Genomic DNA, 12,694 nt, shown 5'->3' with positions numbered 1-12,694 from the left:
ATAAAAATGGTCTTTCCACTCCATTGAACAGAGCATGTTCTTTGACATTTACCCCTGTGCTACGCTGAGTCATTGGAGTTATAAAAGCTTTTAAGGATGTAGTGTCACATGCTCTGGCTGTATTGTTAACTGCAGGAAAAACTGACTTTTTTCTTTCTTTTTTTTTCTGGCTTTTAACTCAACTGCTCAGTTCAGTCTTAAATTTTCCGGCACTTTCATTTGTCATGGCTTCAATTCATCGCCTCTCACCAGCCGTCCATTACTTTCTTATGCACTGTTTCTTCCAACCACTTATATTTCCCCTTCCACTCAAACGTGCATCTTGGTCAGTACCCCCTATTTTTGATGTTTGACCTTTTCTGAACATAGTAAAGTATCTGCATGTTCATGCTCTTCTTTAAAAAGGAAAAGGTTTCTCTGAGCTCAGCTAAATTCAGAGCTTAAAGGCAAGTGAGTCTGCAGGCTAGCAGTATGACATTAGAAATATTTTAAAAGCTATTGCTTGCCCAGTAGGCATTTTGCACCAGTGTTGAGATTGTACACCTACGTTGCATATAATACTAAGTTTATTGTTTTTAAGGCACAAATGGAATGTGGGAAGTATAACTTGTAAAACTTAAATTTATCAATGAGGAAGGATTGGATGACATTTAAAGAATTTTTTTTTTTAAATAAATTTTGAAATGGAAAAAAGAAAACAAAAGACGCATTATTAAAAGCTGTTGAAAATTCCAAACGGGGTTCTTTTAACTTTCCAGGCAGAAAGAATTTCTTTCTCTTCACATTCTTTGTCAAAAGTGAAAGGGGAAGTTGGGTTAAGATGTTTGTCACTTCAAATGCCAACTGTTTTTGGTAGTGATATCAGGTCTCTGAGCTGAAAAACACAACAAGGTATGGGGCATTATCCAGTATAAGAAAAGATGCGGTGAAGACAATCATTCTCATTCAGAGTTCTGTGTTTCCTTTAGGGGGTGAAGCCAGGCAGCTTTGACAAGGTGGCCATTCCTGAAGTGAAGGAGATCATCGAGGGATGTATTCGTCAGAACAAGGACGAGAGGTCTCTTACTGAGCAAGTTCAGGGTGGTCTGCCTCACTACAAAAATGTCTTTTTGCTCACTGCTTGTTTCATTTGCCTAGGTACTCGATCAAGGACTTGCTGAACCATGCCTTCTTCCAGGAGGATACAGGCGTGCGTGTGGAGCTGGCAGAAGAGGAGGATGGAGAGATGCAAGCTATTAAGCTGTGGTTGAGAATTGAGGATGTAAAAAAACTCAAGGGGAAGTACAAAGACAGCGAAGCCATTGAGTTTTCTTTTGACCTCATCAAAGATGTTCCAGAGGATGTGGCTCAGGAAATGGTGAATTGAGCTTTAATGTTCTAGGCAGACTAATTGTGTTGGTGCATGACAAACAATATGTTTGTTTGTTTGCAGTTTTTAAACGTTTACTGATGAACCTTTTGTCGCATTTTTGTTATAGGTTGACTCTGGTTATGTGTGTGAAGGTGACCACAAGACCATTGCGAAAGCCATAAAAGACAGAGTTTCTCTAATCAATCTTAAGAGGGCTCAGCGGAAGCAGGTATGATCGTTGCCCATCTACTGTTATGGTCACTGTTTACGTGCATGATTTTGTTAGATTTTTTTTTTTAAAATCTCAGCCACATGATCTAGGTGATATGCTTTAGTGTTTTCAAGGTGGGGTTCTTCTGGGTGATTTTATGTGTTCTCTCCTGTCTTTAAAGGTCAGAGAAGATCAGGAGAAGAGAAGGCTTGAAGAAGAACAGCAATCACAGCCCCCACAGCAAACAGGCCAACAGTCTGGCATAGAGGCGACTCAGTCACAGCCCGTTTCACAGCATGCATCTTACATGCCTCCACAGCCTAACCAACAAAGCTCACAGATGTCTGTCCAACCAGCAGCTCAACAGGGCCTTCAGACGTCTAACTACAACACTCAATCGCAGGGCGTTTCTTATGTTCCCCAGTCAACTGGGCAAATCCCAGTACAGAATCAGAGCTTAGCTGCTGTTCAGCCAGAGTCCGAAGAGCCCGAGAGTGACCAGCAGCTGCAGCACACTGGAGGTGGTATGTATCAAAGTAACAACACTTAACACTTCAGTGTATTGAAAATAAATATTGAGTATAAAAACTGAGTCAAGCAATCCCCCCCCCCCCCAAAAACAAACAAACAAACAAACAAAAACAAAACATGGAAGTTGCTGGTTTGTGTGTTTGTTTTTCGTTTAGCTTAAAATAAAGAGGAATAATAACCAGTTTGGTTTTAGTTAGTACCCCACTTGCGCTCCTGCGTCCTCATGACTCCATGCAGTCACACCTTGTTGCACCAGTGCCCTGCTGCAGAGCCTATACATAACCATAATTTCACAAGCATACCAAGCAATGATTTTTTTTTTTTTTTTCAGGAGCTCAGAATAGTATTGTATTTCCCCTGTGCATACACTACGTATACTAGTTGTTGTACTTAAGTGAATTTATTAAAACATATTCTGAATCTGTTGTTTAAGGGGAAATGGCTAAAACATTGTTACTTTAAATAATTCTACAATCTTGAGTCTTCATAAATTAACCTTTTTGTCCTTTTTTCACAGCTTGGGACATGGGAGATAGACTAGCAGGTTCCTCTGTTGTTACTGAGGCTCAGCCCTCTCAGTCTGGAGTATCCTACAGCTCTTCCACTACTCAGACACAGAGTGATCAAATGCAGCAACAGCAGCTGGCAGTGGTGAGACATTAGTGCATAATAATGTGTGTTGTGGGTGATTTTGTTTTGGAATATTGTCTGTATTTTAAACCAAATGTTTAAGTTGCAGATTGGGGTTCTATTTATTGATTATCTATTTTTCCCATATCCCAAATGGCCCTTTTTGTTGTTGTTGTTGTTGTTGTTGTTGCCCTCACCACTGCTGAATGTACTTTTCCCTGTTACATGTAGACAGCTGTCACATGGCCTACCTGCAGTGTGTCTAGAATTCACATGCATGTGTTCATGATACAGTTTAGGGTCCTAGGCTTTTCTAATTTTTAGAACATGTGCTTTTATCTGTTGCAGGGTGGTCAGTCTGAAGTTGTTCCTGTTCCAAATGCCAACCAGACCGTCCCATTGACACCTGCACAGGTATATATCTATTAGTGTATGTCTAAATGTCTTTGAAGAGTAACTTCACACTACATGAAAACTTTTGCTTCACTGACATCCTCCATAAAAGCAAAGCTTGTGTTAATATCAGGTTCTGCATAACACCCTGGATACACTTCAGTATCACACCTGCAAATCTGAACTTCAACCTGTCAGAGTCAGCAAAAACAAGATACTCACTCACATTGTGTGAAGTTAAACTTTAAAGCCTATATTCTTCAGTTGGGTGGCTGCGAAAGCAGAGCTGAGAGTTTCCTGGCCTGATCTTTTTTTTTTTTTTTTTTTCCCTCCTTTAGGTCTCTTTTCTTTTATCGGGTTTTCTACTCTTACACTTTGCTATGCTTTGTTTCTTATAGTATGGAGTTTACTACCAATCATCGCTCCCCCCTCAGGTAGATGAATACAATACACCCACAGTATTTCAGACAACTTGTTGTAGAAAACAAAATGCACTTATTATCAGTACTGGTCTGTACGTCAGGCTCTGGTAGGGTTGATGTAGCGGGTTTTTAGAGAAAAAATAATGTGAAATATTAGACCTTTAACATGTCTGCAAAACTCACTTTAGAGTTGACTTTGATTAATCCACACCTCAGTGGTGGCAAATAATACATCTGATTCAACTAACCTGATTCATACAGCTATGTTACTTAGCAGGTAAGTACAAGTCACTCAGCAAAAGAGCCCAAAGGAAATCTCTGAAAGGTTTAGATTGTAGAGAAACCAGACTTTCAGGAAGTTGCCTTAATGCCAGTCTGATGGTATCAGCTTTTATCTCAACCTACCTTTTTAAATCCTGTTTCTTCCCCTGTATCATTATGTGATCTGTTCATTTAGATTCCCTCCCAACAATCGACAATGGCCCCATCTTCTCACCCGCAGCAGCAGTCAGAGAGCACCAGTGCTCCACAGAGCTCTCTACAATCACAGGCACAGACAGGAGCTCAGCATTTACAGGTGATTTTTCCCTCCCTTGCTGCTCTTTAACATGCAGCAGCTCACTTATTTTAAGACGCATTCTAACATGTCCTGTTTTGCTTCACCAAACTATAGTATAAATGTGGTTCTGTCCATTTTTTGTCTTTTTCTTTCTTTTTTTTTCTTGTTCCTTTTCTTCTCTCTGAATGCTCTAATTACCACAACTGCCCCCCATTTCTTCTCCTTTGCATGTTTCTTATTTTGCATGACTCTTAGTCTTGGGCCAATGATCCAAGTACTCCTATCCTGTCTCCACCACTCAACGCAGAGCACCTATACTTCCTCTATCAGGCCTCATGCCTTTCTGTTGTGCAGGTACTCTGACTTGTGTATGCTGATGTTTCTTGGTCAGGCGTGAACCATTTGGTTCAGACCTGGTTCCTGTTCCTTTAAATGTTCTGTGTCCATTTTCTTTTTTTAAAAGTATTTATTTTTGTTGTTGCTGTAAATTCATGTAGTTTCTGTCATAGTATCAGTTAACATTATCTTAAGTAGGGTGTTGCTTAATGATGCATGAAACTAAATAGTTTATTTTGAGCATCTCATGGCTCTTTTTTGCTTCTCATCTGTGAACTCTCTCCATACTCTTTCACGTGATTCTTGAATAGGTGGTAGAAGAGAGAGAGAGAGAGAAAAGAAAATGGCCATAAACAGTGTATTTTGCGACACCATGAAACAAACAATGGAGTGTAATATGAAATGATAGATGTTTTCATATTGTCATCTGATATTTTTCTTCATATCACACAGCCCTAGCTGTAAGTGGGATTAAACATAATTAATATCCATATAAACACAGCAGTGACAGAGGGTTACATTCAGATAGGAGCTGAAATAAAAGCTCCATATCACAGCAGTATTTACACTCCACCTGAAAGCTAAAAAATGGAGTCTCTTGCAACTGCCAGTTGCATGTTTCACCAGATTAAAGAGCTCCATCTAGTGGATGATATGATTTAAATTAGTGTACAGTTAATGCTGTGTAACCACTTGAAAATTGTATTGTGCCAAACAGCACTAGAACCTGCTTTTGAGGTGAAGTGTTTGACTTCTTAATGTTTCCTGTGTGTCAGGCTCCTGTGAGTGTTCCTCAGTCCACACCAGTGGAGCAGCCAGTGGGATCTTCTTCCCTAGCACCACCGTCTGTAGATAGGTAAGATGCAAGTTATTTTTTTAAAAGTCTGGTTTTCTCAGCACTGCGCAGCTTGTAAAACCTTCCTTTTGTGGATTTGTGTGTTTTAGCTGTCCATCAGATGCAGCTTCGGGTCTTAGTGATGGCAATGATGGTTCTACATCAGGAGGCCGCCATGAGGGACGCTCGCTGAAGCGGCAACAGCGGCGATCTGTACGCAGTCGCTCTCGCCACGAGAAGACGGCAAAGGCCAAGCTAAATGTTCTTAGTGTAAGAATTTTAACTAATGAGAATGTTTACATTCTTTTTTTAAGCTCTTAGTCACTGAACAGTTTTAATATAAGTAAATGTTTCACAGATCTCTAATATGGGAGACAGAGTAGCAGAGTGCCAGCTGGAAACGCACAACAGGAAGATGGTGACCTTCAGATTTGATCTTGATGGAGATAATCCAGAAGAAATTGCCCAGATTATGGTAGTAGTGCTTCTTTAGTTGTCACTCAAAAGATATTCACATAGTTTATTCAGAGCTATTGATCTTTTCCGTTTTCTCTTCCAGGTTGAAAGTGAGTTCATCTTGGAGACTGAGCGAGAATCATTCATTGACCATATCCGTGAGGTCATAGAAATGGCTGATGAGAAAGGAGAGCGCATGAAGGACAGCTTTCCTCAGGTATTTATTCACTACACGTCTCCTGTTAGGTGAATAACTATGACTGCCTGCGAACCCTCACTATGATTCTTTCTCTTTGCAGATGAGTGACCTCCAACAACAACCTGAGTTGTCTGTTCCCATGCTACCAGGTAAGCAAACGTGTCAGAAATATAGCTTTGTTCAATTCTTTTTTTCTTTTTTGTTTTTGTTTTTGACTTTACACTCATATTTGGACACACACACCCCCCCCCCCCCCCCCCCCAGGTATTTCCCCCAGCACTACAGCCCAGGTGGTGCATTCAGCAGGACGTAGGTTCATCGTCAGCCCAGTGCCAGAGTCTCGACTCAGAGAGCAGTTCTTTGGAGGCGCTTCAACCAATACCTCAGTTGGAGAAGAGCCTGTTACAGGTGAAAGGAGCTTATTTATCTATTTGTAGCTTTCGATTTAAATGTCTTTTTTGTTTACAATTCATCCTCTTTTTTTTTTTTTTTTTTTTTTTTTTTTTTTTTTTACAGCTCCTTTGGTGTCATTGGGCCTGTCTCTCTCTGCTCCATCAGCAACTCTCCAGCAGGCCTTTAATGAAGTAAAGCAGACTCGTATTCAGAAAGGCAAAACATTTGATGCCTCTGCTGCTGAGCAAGAATCAGTCACTCCCCACTCCGAGGCTGTCCCAAGCTCTAACAATATCACGACTTCTGTCGAGTCTGTAGCTTCCACCACTACTCCCACATTTCCTTCTCTGAAGTCTGGTGCAGCATCCTCGCCACCTTCGTCAGCTTCACCTGGGAGGGTTTCCCCTACACCAGTGTCTGTGCCACCCCAAACTGCTGGGAGTGACTGCAGTCCACCACCTCAGTCCTCCCATGAAACGACCCCTTCACAGTATCCAATAGCTGTTAACGTCCCTCCTTCCTCTGTTTCTCCTCCATCTACACAGCCCTCTGTCCCTGCTGTAATTGGATCTCAGCTGGGCAATAGTTCTATCTCCTCTGGCTCATCCAGTACTACTGGAAGTGTTCCTGCACCAGAGCAGCAGCCATTTAATAGTGCTGTTGCATGTTCTCAGCCGGTGAATTCATCCAACCATGCACCACAGAATACAGCCACCCAGCCCCCACTCCCCACCAACCAAAGCCAAGCCCAGCAGCAGCCAGTGGAGTCAGAAGGGGCTGAGATTCAGACAAAGACCGCTGGCAGAGATGACATCCATGCCCTTGAGCAGAAGCTTCGGTCTCTTTTTAAAGACCAGAGCTCTGCCTCCCAAGCACTGGATTCCAGTCAGAATGCAGGGACCTCCTCTCCTCCCACTGGGACTTCTTCCCCTCCACCCGGACCTGCCTCTGTGCCCCCTTCTAATCTTCCCCTCACCTCTGGGGCACAAAGTGTTCTGGGCCCGACAACCACTCCAGGGCAGATTGTAACTGTGGCAGGACATGCCCAGACTCCTCCAACGAAGCCCAGAGCACAGGTTAATGAATAATGCACCATCCTAAAATAAATCACTCACTGTTTTATTCTGATGATGTGTCATAACAACTATGTTTTAATTTTCCATGCTGGCTCAGACTTTACCTGGGGGTTTTGACCAAATTTCTACAGCTTCGTCTGATGTGCCCCCATTTCCTGGACCAACTCAGGTTAGGGCTATATTGTCTCTGCAATGATTCCTGTGCCATTAGCTCTGTTGATTTATTTATTTATTTTATTTTTTTAAACTAGCATAGGATGCTGATGTACTACTTAACGTGTTCCTTATATCTTTTATGCAACCACAGCAACCCCTAGATAATTTGGATGCACAGTTGAGAAGAGCTCTAAGTCCAGAGACGGTTCAGGAAGGCAATGGTGTCATTGTAGGACGTTTCCAAGTAAGTTTTAGTTCCAGCTTAAATTAATGTGCCTAATTCATTCTTAGAAGCTTAAATCCCATAAAACATCAAGCTCAGTTTATTAAAATGATCTCTTCCTTCATACTTAGGTCTCTATTGCTCCTGATGGTGCAACCAGCAGTGCTCAAGATCCATCCAGTGTTGTTTCATCCTCTTCCCAGACGCCGTCCTCAACGTCCTCTTCTTCTTCTTCCACCTCTTCCTCTCCCTCCAGTCCAGAAAATACCTTTCACCGATCATCTCCTCTGCCTAAAGGACTCACTGAAGTTAATGCTGTCGATGGGGGCTCTTCTGTTTCTGAGAGTCAGCCCACCACTATTGGGCGCTTCACAGTGTCCACGAGCACCAGTGCGACATCTGAGCCAACCGCTGCCACTGGCTCTAAAGTGGGACGATTTTCAGTCACAGGTGTGCAGCAGGTTCACAAAAAGTGTGAAATTAAGTAATAAATTATTTAACTACTGATGTTAATAATCCGTTATTTTAATCACACCAGTTGATAGAGATTAACCTATTATAACACAGTAATGACCTTTTATTTTTCATGTATTTATTTATTTTTAACCCAGTGACCCCTGGTCCAGCAGCTAGCTCCAGTCCAACACATGACTGCAGCGTGCAGAATGGACCATCATCCTCAACTTCTGATTCTCATGTCACACATCCACATTATAGTAGTGGGAATGATGATGACTCGGAGACTGATGATGAAGCCTTGCAAAAAGAAATCAGTCGTCTGAGGGAGAAGTATGTTACATATTTGTTGTCCTGTCTTATGTAAACTTTGCTTCACAGCTCAGGGGAAATTTGGCTTTAATTTTCTGTCTCTCCTCAGACACATGATGGAAATTCAGGCCTTGCAGGCTCGTCAGAAAGAGGAGATAGAGGGCCTGTTCACTCGCATGGGAAAAACTCCTCCTCCTTCTGTGCTCTCCCCTGCTGTGGCCATGCCTGGAGGACGACGAAGGCTAAAAAGCAAAAGTCACAAATCGGCTCGCAGTAGTGGACAGCCCAGCCCTGTACACTCAGGTAATATGATACACAATCTGTTTCTTGTTATGCGTCCTTTGTTTTTTCTTTTTTTGAGTATGTCAGTGTTCTCTTGTTTAAATATTGATTGTAATCTGTATTGTAATCTTCAGCTCAGAGCCAAGGTTCAGAGTCCCCTCCAAAGCAAAGTTCAGCCTCAGTAACAGAGACCTCAGAAATTGCAGCAGAGTCTGTAACACGGTCACAGCTCACATCCTCTCCATCCATGCCAAGCCTCAGCAATTGCTCCACAGGTATGTGCAACTCCAGCTTTTAACAGTCAGCTGCTTCATTTGAATTTTATGATGTGCACTAGAAAATTCAGTTTACATCTGATGCCTCTTGTCTATATATTTAGGATCAAGTGGGATTAGCTCCACAAATGGTTCAGGACACTTGCAGGCTGAGTGTTCTACCCTGTCCCAGGCCACTGGAGCCCCTCCTGCTGGCTCTAACACCCAGAAGGGTAAGGGGACCTTCACTGACGACCTGCACCAACTGGTGGATAACTGGGCCAGGGATGCCATCAGCCAATCCCAGGGGAAGAGAGGCCCTAAAACTGGAGCACAGGGAGGGTTGGGACTTGATGTAAGCATTTGGTATTCTTTGAATGTTTAAAAAAAAGTCAAAGTATTTCATGACTGTGTTTTAATGTTTACTTTTTTTTAGTACTAATCGTGCATATTGAACAATAACAATTTTTCTTTAACAATGCAGATCATCCCTCCAGCCAACATTGGCCGTAAATTCTCAGCTCCAGGCTATCTCGGCCCACCACATTCCAACACCACGTCCACTCACCTCCCCAACCCAACCAATCCCTCTGCTTCTTTGGGTCCTCGCAAAGGCTCCCTGGGTCCAGTTGCCCAGGGGTACGGATATACTTCAGTCTCGTACAGTGCTCCTCAGTGGGCAGGACCCACACCAACATGCCAGATGGTTAACCCGGGACAGCCACTAACACAGTACCAGCCATCTACAGCAACTCCAGTGTCTCTGCACCAAGGTTACCAAGTGGGAACTACATCAACCCCCCAGAAATCAGTCAACCCTGGAGGGTCCAACCTGAGGCCTACGTAACCCAGTCTGAGCCCTGATTGAGGCTGAGATGAAGGGCCACACAGGGCAGAGGGGACCAGACAGTTGTAGACTGAGATCACAGCCTCTCTTTGTGGCTTACTGGCTAACTGGCTTGGTATTGTGCATTTTATTTTTAACTTTTATCATTGTGTATTTTTTTTTTTCTTTAATAGCTGACCTGTGTGGTTCAAGTCCTCTCAGGCAGAACAAAGTCTGTCTGGCAATTGGAGGGAAAGTGCAATACACACCCACAGCACAAAAAGTCTCACACTTATCCTGCCATTAGCTGTGGAAACGAGCTGTGACGTATTGGCCCAAAGGCACAACGAACAGCAGCCAAAGATGTTGCTGGAGAGCCGATCTTTGAAGGGGAGAAGTTGGTGAGGGATTGTGGTTCATATCCTTATTTGTCTGGACTTTAAGCTGAGCTGGGACTTAAGATTGTTCCAGTAGTCCACCACAGAAATCTGTGTGCACACAGACAGACTATACATCGAACTCGCTGGGATTGGTTTGGAGGGTAGGTTAAGTTGTCTGTTAAGGAGGAGGAGAGAATGTGAGTCTACAGAGAGTGGGATAGTTGGTTTGTCCCTGATGGATAATTACTGTGAATGATGCTTAGGAGAAGAAAGACTTGGAAAGTTTGGAGTGTGATGGAGGGTAGCAGTACGAATACATCCCAATAAAAATGCAATAATAGCATAATCGACAAACTGCCCCTTGTAACTGTGGCCTTAATCTAAAAGAAACACATTGGCTTTGTACATAGACATTTCTTGACTGGGTTATGATTCTATGTTAAACATATTTATGTCTCTGTGAAAGTCTGGTGTTGTGTGACTCGAGTTGTCTATCATACTGATTTATTCATGCGAGTAGATCTGCGAGATAATAACACGTGGTCCTGATGTTGACCACCATTCAGAGAATTGAAGAGGTGATGCTGCTGTAGATCACAATCTGAGTATTAGGTGTTAGCAGGGTGACCCCCCCCCCCCCCCCCTTTTTTTTTTTTTTTCCTTTTCTTTTTGGTAAGGGACACATTAAACCACTTCACTTAGTGCTTAGCTGTGAGATATGTGCAGTTCATAATCTGCTTATCATATCATACAAAGTAAGAGTTTTGTCAGGATAGTATTTGAGGAGGGTTTCATACTCTTGAGGGGAGCGAGACCACTTCTTGATCCATTTTTCTTTTCTTAGATGGTGCACAGTACATGTATAAACAGCTTGTTACTGAACTCATATGTCCCAAAATATTTTTACCCATAACATCTAGCTGTGGCCTCTGAAATCACAAGTGTCTGGGGTTCTCTCTTTCTGTGGTCTGTTTTTTGTATGCGTATATTTAATAAACAACAACGTTCTTTATGGACTTGTATTCAGCCATCAGATTTTGATGTTGTTTCACTGTAATTATTATTAAAGGTTGTTAAACAACATGTAAAGGAATATTAAAAAAAAGTGCAATTGCAGGGTTGTTATTGGTATCATACTCGCCATGCAGGAATAATCCTGCAGTTTATTAAGCTTGTCTCTTTATGACTGCCCTGCCCCCCTCCTTTTTTTGGCTTTTTCTTTCTTTTTTTCTTATTGTAAATATAATTGTGAGGTAAATGCTTTCAGTTTGCTCTCACTAGAGTATGTTCATTGTGACCCATTCTAAATGCACATGCACTCTAACCTGTAAACATGAGGAACACTTTAGTGCCTTGCATCCTCACTAATGAGAAGTTCCAGATCCATCCAGTCCTGTAGCTGTGACTGTATTACAGAAAACCAGTTTACTAAACCAGTATACAGTTTAAACACCACCAGATGCAGCCAGCTCAGAGCATGCAAAACTGAGGTAGGTGCCGCATGCAGGACAAAGAGCACACTGAGTAAAGTGGACAGTTTCTTTCCTCTCTACAGTTACCTTTGTGTTGGTTGTTCGATCAGCTGTGTATTTGTATTTGGCACATGTGTACGCGGGTTTGGATGGTATTTGTTTTTCCAGATTTATCATTAAACCTTTTCATAGAAGAACTTGTTTGGGCAGTGAGCGAGCTGCGCAAAGGTTTAAAATTCTGTCACGCTAACCCGACTTCTATCTCACCACCTCACGAGTGCCATGCTGTCATCGTGATTTTTGGTTTTTTTGCCTGCTTGTAGATTGAATGAATAGTTGAACTTCTCTAGAGAAAAAAACAAGTTACTGCAATGCAGAATATGCAATGTTCAAAGTTTTGTAGGGACTGAGGGGTATTGGACACATTTGCATGCTGATGAGGGTTGTTACGGATTTCAATGTTTTTGATATTGGATTTTTTGTTTTTTTATTATTTGCCTTTTTATGAGTGTTGATCTGCTCAATTGCTATTCATTAATATCACAGGCACAACTTCAGTATGAGACTATCAGTGTATGAGTTCTGCATGCTGACTTTACTGGTGTTTAATCTTACAAATGGCAGCCAGTGCACCACTGTACAGCACAAGCTCCCCACAAGAAGTTAACATCCATATGCTACTCTGCTATATCAGTAATTATCACAGATCTCTACAGTACTGTTTGAGCCTACTGACACGCAGTTATACTCTTATTTCTGATCCCCCCTTACTGACTTCCTGTGATCCAGTGTCTGTTTTGTGTATGTTTTTCACATTGTACAAAACTTAAAAAAAATAATAAAAGAAATCAGGTAAAAGGCACGTTTATGTGTGTTTGTCAAAAATTAGATCATGGTTAGTTTTTGTTATGTTTGATGATTTTGTTTTGGTTTTGAACAAA

The 12,694-nt window shown here is 42.0% G+C and overlaps 1 protein-coding gene across 5 annotated transcripts in view; it reads left to right on the top strand.

The window, feature by feature from the left end:
* LOC146569540 (serine/threonine-protein kinase WNK1-like) overlaps nucleotides 1–12,611 on the top strand; it is a 32,517-nt gene extending 19,906 nt beyond the window's left edge. For 2 of the 5 annotated variants that reach the window (XM_085281874.1, XM_085281873.1), the window contains 24 exons: nucleotides 969–1,057; nucleotides 1,138–1,357; nucleotides 1,479–1,580; nucleotides 1,744–2,086; nucleotides 2,611–2,744; nucleotides 3,072–3,137; nucleotides 3,515–3,550; nucleotides 3,996–4,115; nucleotides 4,353–4,451; nucleotides 5,210–5,289; nucleotides 5,379–5,538; nucleotides 5,627–5,743; nucleotides 5,828–5,941; nucleotides 6,024–6,072; nucleotides 6,188–6,331; nucleotides 6,440–7,392; nucleotides 7,490–7,561; nucleotides 7,700–7,792; nucleotides 7,903–8,221; nucleotides 8,383–8,560; nucleotides 8,649–8,842; nucleotides 8,956–9,096; nucleotides 9,201–9,430; nucleotides 9,560–12,611. In XM_085281874.1, coding sequence (XP_085138000.1) covers nucleotides 969–1,057; nucleotides 1,138–1,357; nucleotides 1,479–1,580; nucleotides 1,744–2,086; nucleotides 2,611–2,744; nucleotides 3,072–3,137; nucleotides 3,515–3,550; nucleotides 3,996–4,115; nucleotides 4,353–4,451; nucleotides 5,210–5,289; nucleotides 5,379–5,538; nucleotides 5,627–5,743; nucleotides 5,828–5,941; nucleotides 6,024–6,072; nucleotides 6,188–6,331; nucleotides 6,440–7,392; nucleotides 7,490–7,561; nucleotides 7,700–7,792; nucleotides 7,903–8,221; nucleotides 8,383–8,560; nucleotides 8,649–8,842; nucleotides 8,956–9,096; nucleotides 9,201–9,430; nucleotides 9,560–9,922 — 4,416 coding nt within the window. In that variant the 3' untranslated portion in view covers nucleotides 9,923–12,611. The remainder of the gene's footprint in view (nucleotides 1–968; nucleotides 1,058–1,137; nucleotides 1,358–1,478; nucleotides 1,581–1,743; nucleotides 2,087–2,610; nucleotides 2,745–3,071; nucleotides 3,138–3,514; nucleotides 3,551–3,995; nucleotides 4,116–4,352; nucleotides 4,452–5,209; nucleotides 5,290–5,378; nucleotides 5,539–5,626; nucleotides 5,744–5,827; nucleotides 5,942–6,023; nucleotides 6,073–6,187; nucleotides 6,332–6,439; nucleotides 7,393–7,489; nucleotides 7,562–7,699; nucleotides 7,793–7,902; nucleotides 8,222–8,382; nucleotides 8,561–8,648; nucleotides 8,843–8,955; nucleotides 9,097–9,200; nucleotides 9,431–9,559) is intronic. The other 3 variants (XM_085281875.1, XM_085281876.1, XM_085281877.1) reach the window with 3 other exon arrangements.
* The last annotated feature ends 83 nt before the right edge of the window (nucleotides 12,612–12,694 follow it).

This window comes from Mchenga conophoros, linkage group LG7, assembly GCF_057382185.1.
Source record: "Mchenga conophoros isolate Kocher_MC1m ecotype Shallow Benthic linkage group LG7, M_conophoros_male_GT1.1, whole genome shotgun sequence".
Lineage (NCBI taxonomy): Eukaryota > Metazoa > Chordata > Actinopteri > Cichliformes > Cichlidae > Mchenga > Mchenga conophoros.
This window is presented reverse-complemented; position numbering and strand designations above follow the sequence as displayed.